Source organism: Thamnophis sirtalis, unplaced genomic scaffold (assembly GCF_051295495.1).
Source record: "Thamnophis sirtalis isolate CommonGarterSnake01/CBP01778 unplaced genomic scaffold, rThaSir2_p1.2 scaffold_2, whole genome shotgun sequence".
In the NCBI taxonomy this organism is placed as follows: domain Eukaryota; kingdom Metazoa; phylum Chordata; class Lepidosauria; order Squamata; family Natricidae; genus Thamnophis; species Thamnophis sirtalis.
In genome coordinates this window covers 15470298-15493533 of record NW_028261382.1, presented here as the reverse complement: position 1 = coordinate 15493533, position 23236 = coordinate 15470298, and the positions used below count along the sequence as shown (strand labels likewise).

At 41.2% G+C, this 23236-nt stretch overlaps 1 protein-coding gene across 1 annotated transcript in view; it reads left to right on the top strand.

Annotated features, from left to right (window-relative positions):
• Nucleotides 1–23236, top strand: part of ALDH1A3 (aldehyde dehydrogenase 1 family member A3) — a 51787-nt gene that overhangs the window by 6296 nt on the left and 22255 nt on the right. Inside the window, exons 2-4 of the mRNA XM_087704320.1 lie at nt 7885–7989; nt 19134–19274; nt 20804–20933. Coding sequence (XP_087560446.1) covers nt 7885–7989; nt 19134–19274; nt 20804–20933 — 376 coding nt within the window. The remainder of the gene's footprint in view (nt 1–7884; nt 7990–19133; nt 19275–20803; nt 20934–23236) is intronic.

Below are 23236 nucleotides of genomic sequence, written 5' to 3'. Positions count from 1 at the left end.
GGAGCAAGCTCTTCTAGAAAAGTAGGCAGATTTTTATAAGAAGCACTCTTTTTTCCTGTCCTTATTTTCTTCCTTTTTTTTAATTAAAGAGTTTTCATAAATTTTACAATTGCATACCTTTCCCCTTCCCTCCCTCCACCCCAATCCTACATCCCCTCCCCCCCTCCAACCTCCCATAGCAAAATACAGGGTATAAACATTTAACAATCATACACTAAAATAAACTAACTAACTTTAGCATTGTACCTTCACTTACACTTTAACTCCACTTTTGTAAAGCTAACTTTAGATAAATTGTAACATTCCTTGTTCATTCATTCATAAGCTAACTGAAATTTCTTAGTCCCATATTTATTTTGAATATAATCAGTCCATCTTCTCCATTCCAACTTGTATTTCTCATCTGAATGGTCCTTCAAGTATGCTGATATTTTAGCCATCTCTGCTAAGTTTGTTACTTTTAACGTCCATTCTTGAATAGTAGGCAATTCTTCCTTCTTCCAGTACTGTGCCACCAACAATCTTTCTGCCGTTGTTAAGTTCAGAATCAAATTAATCTCTATAACTATACAATCTGTAATTATATCTAACAACAATAACTGAGGAGTAAACTTTATCCTCTTTTTAAGTATATTTTGAATAATCCACCATATTTTTATCCAAAATGCTTTGACATTTTTTAAAATGTCCCTATTTTCTAATGTAATGAGGAATCATGCTTTCAAAGGGCCTTACATGCTTTGCTAAAATGAAAGAAAGTTCTTTGAACTTGATGCCACTAAAGGCTCACACAAATCCATATATAAATCCATTTGCATAAATTCCTGATTGACATCACCATATCGTTTATTTTCAAACTGGTCAGAATAAGTAATTTTTTTTCTTTCTTTTACCATCTGCAGTTTCTGCAGGTATGCTGCTGAATTTTGAAATGACCTAGTGGATTTCTTTTCTTTGGGATGACAGTCTGTTTAATACAACCTGAATATGCTGTCTTAAATAGAAGCTTCATTCCTTTGAGTTGCATTTTAATCCAAATAACATTTCACAAATGGGATTTTCCTCTGTGACCGGAATATCCTTAATTGAAAATATCAGTTATCATTGTGTTTTGTATATTTTATAATGTACAGTTTGCTTACGTTTGACTCATTTCAGGGTTCAGAAAGTTTGTCAAATGTATATTGTTCCACAGTCTAAACTCTTTCTCCGGGCCTTACAACAAAGAGTAAAATTCGAGCACGTAATATCACCAAGTACCTAAAGTGCCCCAATGACAACAGTTGTGAGTCATCACTACAAAACATCCTTCGGCATAGTTCTTCAACTTTTTCTGTAAGGTGGATATTGTCAGAACTAGCTGAATTCCCAATAGGAAATAGGAAACCAGTTCAAAGATCTAGTTCTACTATAGAAAAGGAAAACCTTTGAATTGTAGCGCTCTAGATTTACAAAAAATGGAATAGCCTAAGTCTTCTCTTTGCGTGTTTAAATCGGTCAGACCAACTCCCATAGATAAATAACGCGGTGCAAGTAACCAAGAGATCAAAACAGACACTATTATTAAAACTAACACTTATAATTTCTAAAACATCTATCTTTATTGCAAACATTTTTATGATTGCTTAATTTGAAATACTACTAACTGAATTAAAACTGAAAGGGACGTGTGCTTCAGCCTGAAATATTAAATGCAAGCTTCAGAAATTAATTATACCTTCCTACAGTCTGTTGAGGTACGTGGTGGCTCAGTGGCTAAAACACTGAGCTTCTCGATCAGAAAGGTTGGCCGTTCGGTGGTTTGAATCCCTAGTGCTGCATAATGGAGTGAGCTCCAGTTACTTGTCCCAGTTTCTGCCAACCTAGCAGTTCGAAAGCATGTAAAATGCAAATAGAAAAATAGGGACCACTTTTGGTGGGAAGGTAACAGCATTATGTGCACCTTCAGCGTTTAGTTCTGCCGGCCACATGACCACGGAGACGTCTTCGGACAGCGCTGGTTCTTCACCTTTGAAATGGAGATGGGCACCGCCCCCTAGAGTCAGGAACGACTAGCATGTATGTGCGAGGGGAAACTTTACTTTTACCTTATGGTCTGTTGGGAGAACTGACAATTTAATTTGAGTAGCTAATCTTTAGAGTTTTCTGACCTCTACCAGATTTTCATATTAATTTCTTTTTATATTTTCCATTTCGGAGAGATCTCTAATCCCTAAACCTTTCTTTGGCTTCTGATAATAACACAGTTTTGAATTGGGAATGGGGGATTTTAAAACTATGAGCTTTGCAAAACAGTTGGACTCCCCAATGCAGAGCCTTCAGAACATTTTTCAGGGGGGGAAAAAACCACCCTCTAATTATTACCCACCTTTTAGTCAATAGAATCGGGTAGAATTCCATGTGGTGTGCAACTGTTATTTTGGCTCTGACATTGGATTTATGTCCAACTTTGTAGAATAGAATAGAATAGAATTCTTTATTGGCCAAGTGTGATTGGACACACAAGGAATATGTCTTTGGTGCAGATGCTCTCAGTATACATAAAGAAAAATAAAATAGAATACATTCATCAAGAATCATAAGATAGAACACAGTGATAGTCATAGGTTACTAATAAGCGATCAAATTATACTAGGAAACAAACAATATAAATTGTAAAGATATAAGCAACATGGTTATAGTCATGTGGTAAGAGAAAGGTACTACGAAGGAAGAGAAGATAAGGTAATATGGTCTTAGTAAATTATTTGACAGTGTTATGGGAATTAGTTGTTTAGCAGAATGATGGCATTCGGGGGAAAAAAATGTCTTTGTGTCTAGTTGTTCTGGTGTGCAGAGCCCAATTGCGTCGTTTTGAGGGTAGAAATTGAAACGATTTATGTCCAGGATGTGAGGGGTCTGTAGCTATTTTCACAGCCCTCTTTTTGACTCGTGCAGTGTACAGGTCTTCGATAGAAGGCAGGATGGTAGCCATTGTTTTTTTCTGCAGTTTAATTAATGTCCAGTTTCTGCCTAAGAACCAAAGAGCGAGAGAAGACACATCCCTTCCATAACTTCTGATCTGCTCAATACAATGAATCGGAAAGGATCGTGCAAACTCAACCAGGGTTATCTGAAAAAGATTTAAGGTTGGGCTTCTAAACAAAGGAAAGTTAGGATGGGCACCAGCTGTGTGGGAGAAATGGCAGAATGAAAAATGCCAGACGGTGCGGAGAACTGCAGTTCTGATCAACGAAGTGCTACAACCACTTTAGAAGTCAGACGGCATATATCTACCACCGTTGCAGTATCCTGGGGGGGTGGGGGGGTCATGTGATTTTGATCTCATGACTGTGGGGATGCTGCAATGGTTATAAGTGCGAGGACTGGTCACAAGGCATCTTTTTCAATGCCGTTGTTTCTTTGAATAGAGGTGGAACCTCGACTTACAACATTTAGTGACTGTTTGAAGTTATAACATCACTGAAAAAACCGTTATGACCGTTTTTCATACTTATGACTGTGGCAGCATCCCCATGGTCATGTGATGCTTGGCAACTGGTTCATATTTATGACGGTTGCAGTGTCTTCAGATCGTGGGCTCACCTTTTGGGACCTTCCAATGAGTAAAGTCAATGGGAAAGCCAGATTGCTTAACAACTGTGTTACTAACTTAAGCACTGCAGCGATTCACTTAATGACAATGTCAAGGAAGGTCATAAAATGGGGCGAAATTCACTTAACTGCTTCACTTAGCATCAGGAAATTTTGGGCTCGGTGGTGGTTGTAAGTCGAGGATCACCTATAGCGGCTAAACAAATGGATATAAATAGTTCTCCTGCATGAGCAAGGGGGCTGGACTAGAAGACCTCCAAGGTCCCTTCCAGCTCATTCATTCTATTCTAAATTGCTGCAAGTGAGACTACCTATATTCTGCAACCTGTAATTTTCCAGACATGTTTATCTAAAGGTAAAGATTCCCCTCGCACATATGTGCTAGTTGTTCCTGACTCTAGGGGGCGGTGCTCATCTCCGTTTCAAAGCCAAAGAGCCAGCGCTGTCCGAAGATGGTCATGTGGTTAGCATGACTAAATGCTGAAGGTGCCCGGAAAGCTGTTTCCTTCCCAACAAAGGTTCTCCCTATTTTTTCTGCCTGCATTTTTACATGCTTTCGAACTGCTAGGTTGGCAGAAGCTGGGACAAGTAACAGGAGCCCACTCTGTTATGCGACACTAGGGACTCGAACCACCAAACTGCCGACCTTTCTGATCAATAAGCTCAGTATTTTAGCCACTGAGCCACCACAACATGTTTATGTAGGTTTCCTTTAGATTATAAGACCACCCTTTAAAACAAATGCTTCCCTACTCTCCCCATGATGATTTAGAGGCCCTTTAACTTTCCAAACACATCAGCCATTTCAGCTACAGAACATACAAATCAAATGCCATAATAATAGTAATTACATCTACTTCTAGGCCACAAAAACAAGTTAAAACCAATTAGCAGGCTCAATTGCAAACTAAGAAAAATAACATCCAAAATCCTGGGAACATCTCTTGTTTTTACCTGCAACAAAAGATTATCGAGTGGATCCCGGATCGGCCTCTGAAGTTAGACATCATGACTGAAAAAGTTTTTCCCTAGGGAATTTTTTTTCCAATCCACCTCACAGAGTTGTTGTTGTGGAGAAACTATTAGGAAAAAGGTGTTTCGGATAGATTCGCCACCTTGAGTTATTTGTAAAAATAATAATTTGTAAAAAAAGGCAGGGTACAAATAAATTAACTCAGGACTCAGACTTAACACAAATTAAAAACTACAGACCTAAATGCTGACTATAAAATATTCACTTCAATAGGAGCAGAAAGACACGAAGGTTTTTTGAAGGAGTTCATACACCCTGATCAAAATGGCTTTCTACCCAAAAGGCAGATAAGAAATAATATGAGAACAATATTAGATACATTGGAATATTATGAAACTCATAGTGAAAAGCAATTGGCACTGTTGTTTTTAAACGTCCAAAAGGCGTTTGATAATGTGAACTGGCAATTCATGTTACCACAATTAAGGCATATGGATTTTGGAGATAAATTTATAAATACGTTCAAGGCAATCTACACAAAGCAGAAAGCCAAAGTGATTGTGAATGGTAAGGTGACTGAAACTTTTTCAATACAAAAGGGTTCAAGGCAAGGCTGCCCATTATCTCCATTGTTATTTATCTTAACAAATAAATAAACACAGCCCTGGTCACCCCTTGGTTTTCCTCTTGGAAGGGTTATAAAATATTAATATTAATTATAATTGATAATATTAAGCAAAAGCTAAACACAAATTTAATCAAAAGCAAATTTTACTTATCGTTACCTACTTATCCATTTTACTTCAAAACCGAACTTGCCTAAGTTTAACCAAGATTGCAAAATGTAGATGTAACAGACATATCATTATAATCCCAGTAGAATCTTGATGAAAGTTAGCATCTAATTCCAATTAATATTGGAGAAGTAGAAATGCTGGAAAAGCCAAACAGAGCTTTTTTGGCATGCTAATTAATGCAAAAGGAACAGGAAAAGAGAGCGAATCCATGATTCTTACGCAGTGGTCTAAATGAATTGAGATCCATCAGAATAACAGAGTTGGAAGGGACCTTGGAGGTCTTCTAGTCCAACCCCCTTTTCAAGCAGGAAGCTCTATACCATTTCAGACAAATGGCTGTCCAATCTCTTCTTTAAAACCTCCAGTGTTGGAGCACCCATAACTTCTGGAACCACATTAGGAAATTTCTCTTTAATTCTAGTTTGGTTCTCTCCTTGATTAGTTTTCATCCTTTGCTTCTTATTCTGCAATAACACCTCATCTAGTGAAGAGAAGGACCAGGCGAGATATGATAGCAGTGTTCCAATATTTGAGAGACTGCCACAGAGGAGAGTGGGTCAAGCTATTTTCCAAGGCACCTGAAGGCCAGACAAGGAATAATGAATGGAAACTGAACAAGGAGAGATTGAACCTAGAAATAAGGAGGAACTTTGTGACAGTGAGAACAATCAATCAATGGAACAGAAGTTCCCTTTGGAAGTTATGGAAGCTTCCTCCCATTCTGGGCGGCAGGGATCGGAATGGGTGGAAAATGGGGCACACAGAGGCTAAAAACGAGGCACGTGGAGGCAGCAATAAGCAATGGCAATCCCTGCAGCCTGAAACAACTGATGGTCACGAGGCCGATCCAACCAACAATCAGCTGCTTTTGCTAATCAAGCTGTGCTGAAGCTGAAATTGAAACACAATGTTTGCTTTAAGGAATCAAATGGCTGGGAGACAGAGGCCAAAGGGTGGGGGCTGGCAGGTGGGTGGGACTACATTCAGTGTATAAGACGCACCCAAATTTTCACCCTCTTTTAGGGGAGAAAAACGTGTCTTATACTCCGAAAAATACGGTAGTTCTTTGGTTTTTAGGTAGATGGAAAATGGTATTCTTTCTTCCTTTTTAGGCCCCTTCCTTGCTCTGTTTAATGTCCCCATTGTCTTCTTTATTTCTTTTTTCTATTTGCCCATTTATTGTAAAGAGCTATAACTAATGGAAGGGTTAGAAAAAAGATAAAGGAATCCCTGTGGGTTTTACTCTGCTAGTCGTTGCCGTTTATCGGAGGCAGTGGTCATCTCTGTTTCAAGGCCATTGTGCCAGTACTGTCAGAAGACATTTCCATTGTCATGAGGCCAGCATGATGTCATGGAGCACTGTTGCCTTCCTACCAAAGTGGTACCTATTTTTCTACTCGCATTTGCATGCTTTCAAACTGCTAAGGCAAGTGATGGGAGCTCGCTCATTGTGTGGTGCTTGGGTCTCGAGTCTGGGCTGTTGGCTTTTAAGCCCAGTGTCTTAATTGCTGTACCAATGGAAGGGGGCAAATCCATATTACATTAACTGAGCAGTGATATCCATCGCAGCGAAATAACAGAGTAAATCCCTTGGAATTTGATTCTCCTGCTTTCATGGATATGGAATTGGCCTCCTGGACTTCAGTGTGATTTACTTTTCCTGTTGGAACTGCATCAATAAATATTGGCGTGTTTGCCACATCCATTATTACTCTTTCCCACTGTAATATGCAGCTGATGGCTGGAAGTTTCACTATTTTAACCCACCTTGTTTCTGAACTCCTCCGTATTCTAGGGTGTCCATTGGGAAGTAAGTGCCTGAATCTCACCGTTACAGCAAACCTGTGTCTTATTTTGATGGGATGAATATAATACACTGCTCCTGAATATGATAAATATTAGCGCTACTAAATGGATAGCAGTGCTCTGCTACCAAACTATGTGATTAGGCTTGATAAATTAACACTTACAGCTTGAAAATAAATGAGTAGTTATGATTAGCATCTCCTCTCCCCTTCTCTCCCTCAGGCTTGCCCCACAGAGACCTCTCCTATCTTATCACCTTCTCTCCCCCAGTCTAACGTCTTAGCATCAGAGCATTTGTCAGGTGGGGAGGGGGAGCAGAATGTCTAAACTCCCAGCCTGCAGGCCGGATGAGTCATATGCTGGCAACGCCCATGCCCAAGTGGCAGTTCGAACAGAGTTCTTTTCAAGTGGGGAGGGGGAGTAGAACATCTAACTCCTTAGCATCAAAACATGTTAATAATACTATAAGAAATGCTAATGATCCAATGGTCATTTAGAAAAATCCTTGCTTAGTGAGCACCTAGAAGCCAAGAGAAATATACGTGCCAAATTTCAAGTTTGTAGGTTTCACAGTTCTGGAGATTTCGTGATGATGCAAGAGCAGTAATTCTCTTTTATATATATAGATTCAGGCAACAAAGCAGACAACCCAAACTAGGGATACAGTAGTCTTATCAATGCTTCTTTTGATCCATTTGTTTTCTCTCTCTTTAGATATTTATTAACAATGAATGGCACGAATCGAAAAGTGGGAAAAAATTCCCTACGTTTAACCCCTCAACAGCTGAGAAGATCTGTGAAATTGAAGAAGGTGACAAGGTCTGTCTTTCCACATTCTTTAATTAAACTGTTTTTAATTTGTCTTAGTCAATGAGCAAAAATTCTAAAAGTTGGAGATGTTTGGTGGGGAAATACTGTATATACAGGGAAGTGACTGTCTATTAGTTACTCTAATCCAGTGATGGTTAACCTTTTCCGGACCGGGGGCCCAAAGCGTGCGCCCAAATCCCCAAAATGCAATCCGTGTACGGTCCCTGTGCCTGCACACCCCCTGCATGCACCACACACATGGGCACCCCTGCACACCCCTGTGGAAGCAGATGTGCTTCCAAATGAGCAGAATGTCAAATCAAGCCATAGCCAAAGAGCAAGTGCCAAGTGCTTGGATTCTGATCATGTGACCATGGGAATGCTGCAATGGTCATAAGCGCGAGGACCAAAGGTACAAAGTACAGGTACAATAATAATAATAACAAGCTATCCGCACAAATGCCATTAAGGTCAAAATCAAAAAATCATCTGATGATGCCAAATGCAGACTTTGCAAAGAAGTTGATGAAACTATTGATCACATACTCAGCTGCTGTAAAAAAAAATCGTGCAGACTGATTATAAATTGCGGCACAATTCAATAGCACAAATGATCCATTGGAATTTGTGCAAAAATTATAATATTAAAACAGCAACAAACTGGTGGGAACGTAAGCCTGAAAAAGTCACCGAAAATCAGATGGTCAAGATCTTGTAGGATTTTCGCATACAAACGGACAAAATACTGGCGCATAATACACCAGACTGGTTGAGACATTTGCTGACCTACATCAAACCGATTACATTATGGCTTATTATCCAGCCACCTATATGTGTATTTTCCTTTCGGTACTGTCCATGGGGATTTCTGCAGGTTGGACTGCAAGGCGATCAAACCGGTCATTCCTAGAGGAGATCAACCCTGACTACTCTTTAGAAGGCCAGATCCTGAAGATGAAACTCAAATACTTTAGCCACCTAATGAGAAGGAAGGACTCACTGGAGAAGAGCCTCATGCTGGGAAAGATTGAGGGCAAAAGAAGAATGGGATGACAGAGAATGAGGTGGATGGATGGAGTCACCGAAGCAGTCGGCGTGAACGTAAATGGGCTTCAGGGGATGGTAGAGGACAGGAAGGCATGGAGGAACATTGTCCATGGGGTTGCAATCAGTCAGACATGACTTCGCGACTAACAACAATTTAGGTGTCTTTTTTTTAAATGATACTTTTTATCTGCCTATTGTTTCTCTTCCCCCACCCATCTGTTGCAGCCCTCTCTTCCTTCATCTTCAGTCCCTTTAACTTTGTGCATTTCAATCCAGGGCTTGGCATGGAATTATGAAAAGCCATAATCCTGTAATTGAAGAGACGTGAGCTCATTTTAAAACTGCTGTAACTCTGAGGTGGCTTTGCCCTCTATGGGGTGATTATGTTAGCTGGCTCCATTGCTGCCCAAGCCATCATTAGAGTAAAAACAGATGATCTCTCTTTGTCTCTGGCTGCAAATCCTGAGCCCCGAGGGTTGTGTGTGTGTGAGAGAGAGCTCTGTGTGTCTCCTGCTAGAATACCCAAACGTAATTGCTTTTCTCCCCCTCCGCCCAAATGGGTTGTAAAGTATTTTGACCGGTAAGATGAGTTCTTGGAGACTTATTTGCTCCTTTCTGCCAGCGGTGTCCCCATTAGAAGTCTTACAAGCTCATTTTGGGATTTGTGTTCTGACCTAGGCTTCCCCAGCAGCACGAAGCCAAGTCCTCACCTGACAAACCCCTTTTATTTAATTTATAGTGAATTCCCATCCAGCAAAGTCCTGGGCCACAGTCTTTCAAGATGGTTCACAAATGCCAACCTTTATCAGGCTTGGAGAGTGGCCAGGCCGATATCTTTCAGATGCTGCTATACTTGGCAAGAATGCAGGAATGAACTAATTGTCTCCTGCAAACTCCACTCCCCTTTTGCTCCTCTTTTGTTTCCTCTGGGAGGGCCCATTCACTGTCCACCTGTGGCCTTAGTCCCAAGTCGACCCTTGTTCCTTAGCTGTTTCCTTCTTCTGGCAGCTCTGCACATCTCACACTGGGAATAGGCTCCAGCTGATGTCTGACTCTGAAGGCAGCTGATAACTGTCAGATGGCCCTGGCCTCATTTCTGCTTCCGATGCAGAGCCCTCATCAGAGGCTTCCGCAGACTCCAGGACCGGCCCATGTTCCTCCCCAACCTCCTCACTGTCCGAAGCTGCTGCCAACGCCACTAGCCACTGGCGGGCCACAACAATTTGCAAAGTAGAGCCCACAACAGATGCAATATAACACTACAATAGAGTTGGAAGGGACTTTGAAGGTCTTCTAGTAGTCCAACTCCCTGCTCAAACAGGAGACTCTATACCAGAGCCGTGGTGGCGCAGTGGTTAGAAGGCAGTACTGCAGGCTACTACTGCCGGCTGCCTGCAATTTGGCAGATCAAATCTCACCAGGCTCAAGGTTGACTCAGCCTTCCATCCTTCTGAGGTGGATAAAATGTGGACCCAGATTGTTGGGGGCAATATGCTGACTCTGTAAACCACCTAGAGAGGGCTGTAAAAGCACTGTGAAGAGGTATATAAGTCTAAGTGCTATTGCTATTTCAGACAAATGGCTGTCCAATCTTTTCTTAAAAACCTCCAGTGATGGAGCACCCACATTCTCTCTGAAGGCAACTTCTGTTCCACTGAACAATCGTTCTGTTAGGAAATTGCTAGGTTGATACTTCCCTTGATTGGTTTCTTTCTTGAACTCAATTCTAGGTTAGTTCTTTCTTCTTTCTTGAACTGAATTCTTTTGCTTTTGCCAATCCATTGTGTCTGTAAATTTCACACATCTAGATGCACGAACATTCCTGTTGCACTTGTACCCAACCTTTCTCTTAGACTAAATCTGCCATCAAGCCCATTTGCCATATTTTGGATTGTGTGAATTCTAGTCTGGAACTGCGTTGGGCTGGAGAAACCAGTTCCATGGAACATGCTTGAATTAATGCAGCACTGTTTAGTTTAGTTTAGTTTAGTTTACTTTTTTTGTCATTGCACCTCGTACAACAAAATTAAATGCCATCTTCAGTGTATGTTATAACTATAAAAATAAAAACACAAACCCCCCATCCTTCACATTCTATGCGATTGAATCGAAAACTGCTGCTATTGCATTAATATTGCACTATACAGTAGAATTCAACATAGTTACTGCCCTGGGATAGAAGCTGTTTTTTAGCCTATTTGTCCTTGTTTTTATTATCCTGTACCGTCTGCCAGATGGTAATAGTTAAAAAAAAAAAGGTGCCCAGGATGAGATGGATCTTTAAGAATATTTTGAACTTTCTTAAGGCAGTGGGAGCTATAAAGCTCCCCAAAGAGGGGAAAGGGTAACCCATGATCCTCTGGGCAATGATGTCGACTTTCTGGAGCGCTGTCCTCTCTGCCACTCTGCAGTTGGCGAACCACACACAGGTGCAGTAAGTTACAATACTCTCAGGGGTGGGTTTCTCGCCCCGTTCCAACCGGTTCGGTTGGAACGGGGCCGGCGGCGTCCTCGTGCACGCGCGCGGCGCATGCATGCGTCCTAGCGTCTGTGCGATGCTCCAGCTGCTCCTGGAGGATCGCGCAGGCGCTGTATGCATCCTGCGCATGCGTGGAAGCGCAGAACTCGTCAAAACCGGGTAAGGAGCGCGGGTGGGCGGGTGGGCCAGTCGCCGTTCCCGGAAGTTACTTACTTCCGGGTTCGCCGACCAACCGGTTCGCAGGGACCGCCATGAACCGGTTGAAACCCACCCCTGAATACTCTCTATGGTGCAGCGATAGAAGGTCACCAGCATTTTTCCATTCGGTTGTTGTTTCCTGACAAGTTTCAGGTAGTATAATCTCTGCTGAGTCCTTTTGACCAGGGCTGCAATGTGAGTGCCCAGGTCAGATTCTCTCTCTCTCTCTCTCTTTTTTTAAAGAATCTGTAATGTGGCCATCCCAATCCAAAATGATCCAAGCAGAGTCTTACATTTAGGGAAAAATAATCAATAGATCACAAATCTCCCCAGGTTCATTTCTAGCAGACACATTCATAGCTGGTATATTGAAAAAAGCACAATTATTTTATTATTTCAGCTTCCTTTCGCGAAAGTTGTAAATTGTCATTGGGGCCATGCAGGGCTCTTGTTTTAATAATAATAATAACAACAACAACAACAACAACAACAAGGTATCCGCACAAATGCCATTAAGGCCAAAATCGAAAAATCCTCTGATGATGCCAAATGCAGACTTTGCAAAGAAGCTGATGAAACTGTTGATCACATACTCAGCTGCTGTAAAAAAAATCGCGCAGACTGATTATAAATTGCGGCACAATTCAGTAGCACAAATGACCCATTGAAATTTGTGCAAAAATTATAATATTAAAACAGCAACAAACTGGTGGGAACATCAGCCTGAAAAAGTCACCAAAAATCAGATGGTCAAGATCTTGTGGGATTTTCGCATACAAACGGACAAAATACTGGCGCATAGTACACCAGACATCACACTGGTTGAGAAAAATAAGGTTACAATAATAGACATCGCAATACCAGGTGATAGCAGGGTCGATGAGAAGGAATATGAAAAAATCGCGAAATACTGGGACTTAAAAATCAAAATTCAACGATTATGGCACAAACCAGCAGTGGTAATTCCAGTGGTAATCGGCACACTGGGTGCTATTCCAAAAGCACTGGAATTACATTTAAAACAGTTAAAAATTGAGAAAATCACCATCAGTCAAATGCAAAAAGCTGCACTGCTTGGATCTGCACGCATATTACAAAAATACATTACGACGTCCTAGGCCCCTGGGTGGGGCCCAACTAGTAATCAATGCCAAATCCGGCGAAACAACTGGCTGCTCTGATACAATTCTGTTGTTGCGAATAATAATAATAATAATAATAATAATAATAATAATAATAATAATAATAATAATAAATGTTACCCAAGGTTTTAAAATAGATTCAAAACTTGGCCAGCTTCACTTGCCATCAAAAGGAAATAGAGGATAAAGGTGAGTTTCCTGCTCGAAGATCTCTCCCCTTGTCTCAGCCGTGGGGAGGAAAAATGTTACAAAACTGGTTTTATAACTTTAAAGTGTCCCTACCCATAAGAAGTGCAGTACCATTAGATTGGAACACACAACTCTGGCAAAAAAATAAATAAAGATAACATCAGCAGGGAGGGTTGGGGTATGCACCATGTGGCATCTGTCATTAAGGAAGGGAGAAGAATATTTATTTTTCTTTGTTTATTATAATTTCTCAAGCAAAAACAACAGGAATAATATAAAAATACAATGAAAGGGCCAATTGTTACATTAATGTGCTTATGCATTCTATGGACCTCTTTAAGCATGAAGTGAGGTTCACGGAACTCAATTTGTGGCTAAAACTGTGAAAATGTGTAGCTGAGACAACTGAATCAGGTAGGGAATTCCAGACTTTGACAACTCTATTACAGAAATCATATTTTTTACAGTCAAGTTTAGAATGATTTACATTGAGTTTAAAGGTTCAAGGTTCAAGGTTCATTTTATTTATATGCCGCCCTATTCCCTGCAGGACTCAGGGCGGCGCACAAACCCAAGGGAGGGGAAGGGAAACACAAAGAACTACAACAAAAAAGTACAAGGGAATTTAAAACAACCAACAGCCACACGATTCAAGAGGGGAAGGGAACTCATCGACCCCTGGCCTGCCGACACAGCCAGGTTTTAACGGCTTTTCGGAAGGCCTGGAGAGAGGTGAGGGTCCGAATCTCTGCGGGGAACTCGTTCCAAAGGGCCGGAGCCGCCACAGAGAAGGCCCTCCCCCGGGTAATAGCCAGATGACATTGGCCGGTAGACGGAACCTGGAGGAGGCCTAATCTGTGTGATCTAATGGGTCTTTGGGAGGTAATTGGCAGCAGACGGTCTCTCAAGTACCCAGGTCCAATACCATGAAGGGCTTTATAAGTGACGACTAGCACCTTGAAGCGGTGGTTCGCATGCATGTTATTGCGATTGAAACAGAAAAGGTCATTTACAGGTTAAAACATTACTATGTACAATTTTGTATGCAGTACCTAAGTCTAACCACAAGCGACGCGATTCGAAGTGATCCAAACCAAGAATTTCGAGCCTAGTAGCCTAATATTGTGCTGATTTTGATCCATAAGCAAACCTTTAGCTGAACTGAAGTATATGATTCAGCCCAAAAGGGACAGCGGTGGCTCAGTGGCTAAGACGCTGAGCTTCTCGATCAGAAAGGTGGGTAGCTCGGTGGTTCGAATCCCTAGCTCCGCATAACAGAGTGAGCTCCTGTTACTTGTCCCAACTTCTGCCAGCCTCATAGTTCGCAAGCATCTAAAAATGAAAGTAGAAAAAATAGAAATCACCTTTTGGTGGGAAGGTAACAGCGTTCTGTGCACCTTTGGCATTGAGTCATGCTGACCACATGACCACAGAGACTTCTTTCGACAGCGCCGGCTCTTCGGCTTTGAAATGGAAATGAGCAATACCCCCTAGAGTCGGGAACGACTAGCACGTATGTGTGAGGGAAAACTTTACCTTTATATGATTCAGCCGTAACTTGGTATAGAAGAAAAGGAGTCATGTGATGTCTCCCATTCTTTTTTTTGTCTAATGGGGAAGAATTGGGAAAACTACAGTTAGAGAGAGCCAGTTGGGTGTACTGGTTAAGGCTGCTGGACTAAGAGCAGAGGGTCCTGTGTTTTAGTTCTCCAAGGTTCCACAAAACCCATCTGGGTAATTTTAGGGCAGACATTTTAGCGTTGCGGCTATGTATAATTTGTGCCATTGGTCATTACAAAAGGGAGGAGAATATCGGTGCATGCTGATCTCAATCTATAAGCAAACTTTTAACTAAATTTCATTGAAACAGTATATGATTCAGTCACAATTTGGTGTAGAAGAACTTGTTCTCTGGAGGAGAATTGAGAAGGCTACAGAAAACTCTTAACTGTAGTTTTCCCAATGCTTCCCCATTGGATAACAAAAAGAAGAGAGTCAGCTTGGTGTTGTGATTAAAGCTGCTGGACTAAGATAGCGCTAGCACTAGCACTTAGACTTATATACCACTTCACAGTTCTTAACAGCCCTCTCTAAGTGGTTTACAGAGTCAGCCTATTGCCCCCAACAATCTGGGTCCTCATTTTACTCACCTCTTTTCCCTGTTTTCCAAACCCGGAGGTCCCATTTCTCAACCTAGTCCCCAAGGTGGTTGACCCTCAGGTTGGATTGACAGTAGAAACCTAATGGTTTTCGAAGACTTCTTGGGAGGTTTCAGTGTTATTCCATTTTGTGGACCATTTACAATTTGGTTTCTCCATCAAACTGGTCAGAAATCCAGAAGGGCTGTATCCACAAATCCAGAAGATAAAAGGCTGAACTCAACCTTGAGTTGGTGAGAACCGAACTGCTTGTACTAGGCAGAATTAGCCTGCAATATTGCATTCTAACCACTGTGCCAGCACGGGCTCTTTTTAGCCCCGAGTTCTAGTTCTCCATTAGACACAAAAAGCCAGATGGGTAATTTTAGGGCGGTCACATACTCTTAGCTCTAATCTGGGATGTCAGAAAACATCCTGGAAGGTGCTAATGGTCAACTTACCACACTTCTGAAATATTTCTGGGGCCCAGAATGGACTTGAAGGACCATAACAGAGAAAGCTAAAACAAGGCTGCCAGCTTAGCATTACCATCTCTTGGCTGTCTGCTGCTTGAGATTTTTGTATGCATTTTTTAAATAAAATTACATTCATTGTGCCTCACCCATGTTTTATTGAATAAGGCACAGCTGGTTGGTTTTAAGCCATCCTGCCCAAGATCTCAAAATCTGCAAAGCTTAAACAGAACAAAGCAATCAATGGCTCCAGGTTTGTTACCACACTTTCATTTTATGCCATATAGAGTGGGTCACATTCTCCCCGTGATATAAAGGTAAAGGTTCCCCTCACACATATGTGCTAGTCATTCCCGACTCTAGGGGGCGGTGCTCATCTCTGTTTCAAAGCCGAAGAGCCAGCACATGTGGTCATGTGGCCGGTATGACTAAATGCCGAAGGTACACAGAATGCTGTTATCTTCCCACCAAAGTGGTCCCTATTTTTTCCACTTGCATTTTTACATGCTTTCAAACTCCTAGGTTGGCAGAAGCTGGGACAAGTAACGGGAGCTCACTCCGTTAGGCAATGCTAGGGATTCGAACCACCTAACTGCTAACCTTTCAGATCAACAAGCTCAGCGTCTTAGCCACTGAGCCATGGTGTCCCTCCCCCATGATATAGGGATGGGTTATTCCAACTGGACATCTTGCCGGATTAAATATTTGACATTGGTCTAAAACTATTATTTAACTAGGTCTGATGGTTTGCAGATAGTTCTGATGATGCTTCAATGGTCCAATCCAACACAGCTTCATATGGGACCCTTAGTATTTGTGATGCAAAGAAAGTACTGTATATTGGAATACAATCCACATAACTATATATATATATATATATATATATATATATATATATATATATATATATATATATATATATATATATATATATATATATATATATATATATATATATATATATATATATATATATATATATATATGTATTGTGTTACAACCCCTGGTATGCCCAAATATGGGGGGAAGCATACTGCTTCCTTTCTCTGTCTATCGGCTCGTCACAAGAGACCATCACGACAGAAAGCTATTATTTTTACTGTTGCCTTTGTTACATTTGTGTTGCATTTGTGCTGATAAATAAATAAAGGGAGACTAGTATAGATCTATTTCAAGCTATTTAGCTCTCATCAGCTAGCCATACCCTGGGTTCAATTCCCAGTAAGGGTATGGCTAGCTGATGAGAGGTAAATAGCTTGAAATAGATCTATACTAGTCTCCCTTTATTTATTTATCAGCACAAATGCAACACACACACACACACACACACACACACACACACACATATTCCTGGATCAAAATCTGAAATAACTAGGGTGGGATTTTATATGACTATATCACATTCAGTGATGGGATTCAATTTTTTTACTACCGGTTCTTTGGGTGTGGCTTGGTGGGTTTGGCTTGGTGGGCATGGCAGAGGAAGGCTACTGCAAAATCCCCATTTCCTCCCGATCAGCTGGGACTTGGGAGGCAGAGACTAGATGGGGGCAGGGCCAGTCAGAAGTGGTATTTGCCGGTTCTCCGAACTACTCAAGATTTCCCCTACCAGTTCTCCAAAAACTGGTCAGAACCTGCTGAATACCACCTCTGGTTTACTCTATGTAGATGAGATGTTTAATTGTGACTGGTGTGCTGGTGTTACAAATGGGTTGGATAATCCTAGACTGGAGCATGGAGTTATTTGAAAACATCTACTGAAAGATATTTTCCCTATCTTGAACGCATGCATCATTCGTTGCCTTGTGATGGATAACAATTGGAAGGGATTTAATTCTTCTTTCTTCCTGGCCTTAAATTTTAGCTGCACTTTATGCCTTTGTCTTGCAAAATCTCTGTAACGCAATACTGATTAAGCATTGGGTGGATTCAGATTGGAATTTCAGCCTTGCCCATTGAATTTCCTTGTTCTCAATATTCTTGTAACTGAAAGAGTTTACGTGAGCCTGGATTGACCTTTCCATTGGAAAAGCTTCAGCCAAGCATTTCCACTTGCGTAAATAAATGTGCGTATCTCCGATCACATGGTGGAGGTTCTCAGAGAATTGTGTAACCTGAATTCATGCCTCTGTCCTAATATAGAAAGTAAAATATTAAATAGTAAAAGCTGTGGTGGCGCAGTGGTTAGCATGCAGTACTGCATGCTACTTTTGCTGACTGCCAGCTGCCAGCAGTTCGATCCTTACTGGTTCAAGGTTGACTCAGCCTTCCATCTTTCTCAGTTCATTAAAATCAGGAGCCAGATGATTAGGGGCAAGAGGCTGACTCTGTAAACTACTTAGAGAGGGCTGTAAAGCACTGTGAAGCGGTATATAAGTCTAAGTGCTATTGTTATTGCTCTACTAGACCCTGGTATACGTAGCAATAAAAGGGTGCTCCTTTTAATTATTATTTGAGAAAGTCAAGTATCACATCATAGTGTTCATTGGGCTTGGGGGTTGAATCTATGGGGCTGGAATTCAATCTAATAGTCTAATCAAGAAAAGAAGCAACCTAGAACTAAGAAGAAATTTCTTGTTAGTTAAAACAATTAATCAGTGGAATGACTTGCTTCCAGAAGTTGTGAATGCTCCAACACTGGAAGTTTTAAAGATAAGATTGGACAACTATTTGTCTGAAATGGTATAGGGTTTCCTGCCTAAGCAGTGGGTTGGACTGGAAGACCTCCAAGATCCCTTCCAACCTCTCCTCTCCCCTCCATTCTCTTATCTTCTGCTCTACTCTACTCTATTCTCCCTTCTCTCTTCTATTCTTTCTTTTTTCTTCTCTTCTCCTCTTTCCTCTCTTCTCTTCCATTCCATTCCATTCTAGCAAAATGGGCACCGTTGCCAGATTCTAAGCATTTTAAAACCATAGTTTGAACAGATTGTAGCAGCTAAGGTAAGATCTAACCCTGAGCCTCACTTTGGTTTGCAGAAAGCTCTAAGCCCAAGGTAGCATTGTGGCTTTACAAGTAGCCCCTGACTTATGACCTCAATTAGGAGAAGAATTTATGCTTCCAAGCAAGGCCATCGTTAAGTGAGTTCTGCCTGATTTCACAACCTTGTCGCTACAGTTGTTCAGCAAATCCTATGGCTGCTAAGCAAATCCAACTTCCCCTGTTTGCTTGTTGAAAGCCAACTGAGAGAGTTGCAAATGGCGATTGTATTCTTTCTAACCAACATTCTCCTTGTTGCCCAGACTTTCTTTTAAACAAGTATTTGTGAATGTTGCTTTGTTGTACCATTGACACCAGAAGCCATTACTCTGTTTCCCAAAGAAAGAATAGAAATCTGATCATTCTTGTGATCATTGACTGTTGAGCATACTTGACTTTTCCTCTTATATGTTCAGGGTTTCTCCCTCCAGGGAAAATTGTACCCGACTGTATTCCTGTGGTATTAATCACCTGATGTTTTCCTCTCTCCTTTCTTACCTTTACCTGTAGCCCGATATCGATAAAGCGGTTGAAGCAGCAAAAACAGCTTTCCAAAGTGGATCTGTCTGGAGACAAATGGATGCAGCCAGTCGCGGAAGACTTCTAAATAAATTGGCCGACCTGATTGAGCGAGACAGAGAGGTGTTGGCAGTAAGTGAAGCTGGTGCATCACCAGGGTGTGAAGAATCAACCAAGAAGGGTTGGGGTATCACATTTAACCTTGAGCTTCTTGCTCTATTTTTGACCTATTAATCCATGGTGCCCGTAATAGTTTTCTCTTACCTTCGCTACCGGTTTGGAACTGGGAGCGTGCATGTGCGTGCACTCGCTTCACTCGTGCGTGGCGCTTCTGTGCATGTGCAGAGCATCTGTGATGACGTCTGGATTGGTGAGTGGAGCCTCCTACTGCCCAAACCAAGGCGAACTGACAGAATATCACCTCTGCATGGTGCTATTTACGTAGAAGAAAAAGGGAATTGAAAAGAGGCTGGAAGATTACACTTCTTTGTTCCATTGGCAAAATTTAGTAATAATCAGGGTGGGGAATTGATAAAGGTAGGTGTAGAATCTGGCTGTGCCTTTCTTGCCATAAAGAAGAGACCCAGTAAAATCTACAGAAGGTCCTTGTTATTGCCCTAAATTTCATCTTCAGTCCCAAAATTGCTTTTTCAAGAGGTAACTGGACTCTCTGGTTTTTCTTTGAAGACGTTTCATTTTTCATCCAAGAAGCTTCTTCAGCTCTGACTGGATGGTGGTGGGTCATCAGTCAGAGCTGAAGAAGCTTCTTGGATGAGAAGCGAAATGTCTTCAAAGAAAAACCAGTTGCCTCTTGAAAAAAGCACCTTTGGGACAACCATGACCTGGATGACTGAGAATCTCCATAGACTTTCATCTTCAGTTTTGCAGACCAATGTGGAGGAAACCAATTAACAGAAAACATGTACATTCCTTGGTGCTCTCTGGTTGTTCACAGATGTTTCATTACTTGACTTCATAACCCCACTAATACTCATGAGTGTGGGGTTTAATCCCTGTTTATATATAGTAGTTTACCTTGCCACTCTGGTGGAATTGTGGTTTTCTCCTCAGTAGTTCCTTAACTATGTTCTTTTTGTTTTGCTTTTGCTGGGTTGTTTGTCTGGTGTTAATCCCTGCTTATCTGGGTGTTGGCTGCTGCAGGGGGTGTGTTTTGATCATTTTTGTTTCCTTCTTAGCTTTTTACTGTCTTGTTTGAATGGTGTGTCAATATGGCTTTATTTCTATAAAATATCTGCCAGCAAGTAGCCAAACTCAGAAAGCACCGAGGATTCCATAGTTCGATCCTGAACCACACACAATATATTTTCTTCTACTGGTAATAGAAAGCATGCATGGGGAACATTCAGCACCTCAATCAATTGTAATCTCCAAGGTTTCCCATTCAGGACTCTTGCGCAAAACCAACACAACTGGGATTGATTGTCCCTCCAGGAAGACTTTGAGAGGACAGGAAAGGTTTTGCAGATAGGGTCCCTCCAACTAACTTGGTTGACCAACTGATTCTTGCCATCTCATTGTTTCCACTGAAGATTTGGTTGGGAAAATATTTTTCCCAGTAGAGATTGGCTCGAAGTGTAAACTTCAAATGCAATGTTCTTTCTTTCTTTTCTTTCTTTCTTTTTTTTTTTTTTTGCTTTCAGACCCTGGAAACTTTGGACACTGGGAAACCGTTCCTCCAAGCGTTCTTTGTTGACCTTGAAGGTTGCATAAATACCCTGAGATACTATGCTGGATGGGCAGATAAAATCCAAGGCAAGAATATCCCCGTGGGTAAGTTGTACCTGCTATCTCCTCTGCTGAGTTTCTTATCTTATGTCCACTAGGTAAAATTAACCTGAATCTATAAACTGGAGAGAAGTCATGAAAGCCTAATTCAGATGCTATATTTAATTACAGTTTGGCTACCAGAAATATATCTGAGTTTATAGGCACTTTCCTCCTCATCCTCCAGTTCTTGCTTCGTGGTCTAATTTATAGAAACCCTGCTATAGGTTAAACATTTTTTTTCTTTTTTTTCTTTTTACCTCTTGCATCAAAGGTTTTATTTCTTTTAAAACACAAATATTTTATCATTCGTCAATCATTAAAACATTGAAGTACAATTTTTTTTTGTCTTTGTGCCCCTCCCTCCCTCCACCCCCCCTACCACCCCTCCTTCCCCCCCCCCCCCCCCGGCTTCCCAGAACCCGTACACGGTATGGATTTTTAACAAACACAGTCTAAAATTTATTGAAAAAAAAGAAAAAGAAATAAAGAAATTAATGACATTCTGCATTGAGCTTAGCTTCTTCTTACTGAACTAACTTTAAACAATTTAAATCATTTCTGATCTTAAGCATAGGCTAACTGGAATTTCTTGGTCCCGTATTTATTTTGTATATAGTCAATCCATTTTTTCCAGTCTCGTTTATATCTCTTATTTGAGTGATCTTTAAGATATGCCGATATTTTAGCCATCTCGGCTAAGTTTGTGACTTTCAATGTCCATTCTTGGATTGTAGGTTAAACATTTTTTTTTGTTGATGGCTTTTTGCCAACTTTGTTGGCAAAGAGTCAAAATGCAGTAATATTCATGCTTAATGTAGCTCCTTTGCTTTTGGAGAATATTTTTTTAAAAAAACCATTCTAAACTTATTTCTGATGAAGATCATACTCTTTCCTGTGGTTAATAGTAGTTTTCTGATTAAACCTATCCCCTATTTACAGTATAGTTTACAGATGACAGATTAACAGAATTGGAAGGGACCTTGTAGGTCATTTAGTCCAACCCCCATCCACCCAAGCAGGAGACCCCACACCATTTCTGACAAATGGCAGTCCAATCCCTTTTTGAAAGTCTCCAGTGATGAAGCTTCCACAACTTCTGTTCCATCGGTTGATTGTTCTCACTGTCAGAAACTTTCCCCTTATTTCCAGGTTGAATCTCTCCTCCTTTAGATAGTCCTTGATTTACAACTATATATTTAGTGACTGTTTGAACTTAAAACAGCACTGAAAGAAGTGTCTTGCCCATTTACGACCATTGCAGCATCCCCGTCGTCATGTGATCAAAAGTTGTGGGCTTGGCTAAGTTGTGGGCTTGGCTACTGACTCATATTTATGACGGTTGCAGTGTCCCGGCGTCTTTCGATCCCCTTTTGCGACCTTCTGCCAAATAAAGTCAATTGGGGGGAAGCTGGTTTCACTTAACTGTGTTACTAACATAACAACTGAAGTGATTCACTTAACAACTGTGGCAAGGAAAGGTTGACAAATGGGGCAAAACTCACTTAACAACTCTCTCGGTAACAGAAATTTTGGTCTCAATTGTGGTCGCAAGTCGAGGACTACCTATAGCTGCTATTTGCCTGAAGTAAGGGTGTCCATTAAAAGTTGAGAGCCAGTTTAGCTTAATGATTAAAATGCTGGACTAGAACCAGAGGCCACAATGACTATTCTTCTCTTTAGCATGAAGCCGGTGGAGTGACTGACTTTGTGGCCACTCCCTCATTCTCGGCCCAATCCACATTGTAGATTTATGGGGTTTTTTTGGGGGGTGGGGGGGATAGGAAGCAGGAACATTAGTGGGGTTTTGGCATCCTTCAGTCTCAAAAGATGATGGTATCGTGCTCTGGAAAGTGGTACTAACGCAGCATCTGATGTGGCTAAAAAGTCCAATTTGGGAGTGGCAATCCCTTCCACACTGAAGGCAGATACATTCTGTCCCCTTCCCAGCCCCCAGATTTTGCTGGTTCCGGGACTGCCTCTTTGGGTTGTACAAATACAAGTATGAGTAATTAATTAAAAAGGAATCAGCCTTTAGGAGACTGGAAAGCAGCCAAGAGGTAGTGATTTTCAATGGGAAGCCTGGACGGAAACCTCTTTAGAGTGCCTTTCTAAGTGAAGGTATTTTCAGAATATAGTAGAAGCAGCTGGATCAGACCTCAGGATGATGTAGTCATTATTCCTGCCTGCTGTATCTGAATATACAAACTGTCCTCCCTACCCACTCTCTTAGTGCCTATCAACAACTTCTTAAAGCAGCTGTATCTTTTCCCACAATTGCATGCTACGATCTGCAGCTGCAGCACTGT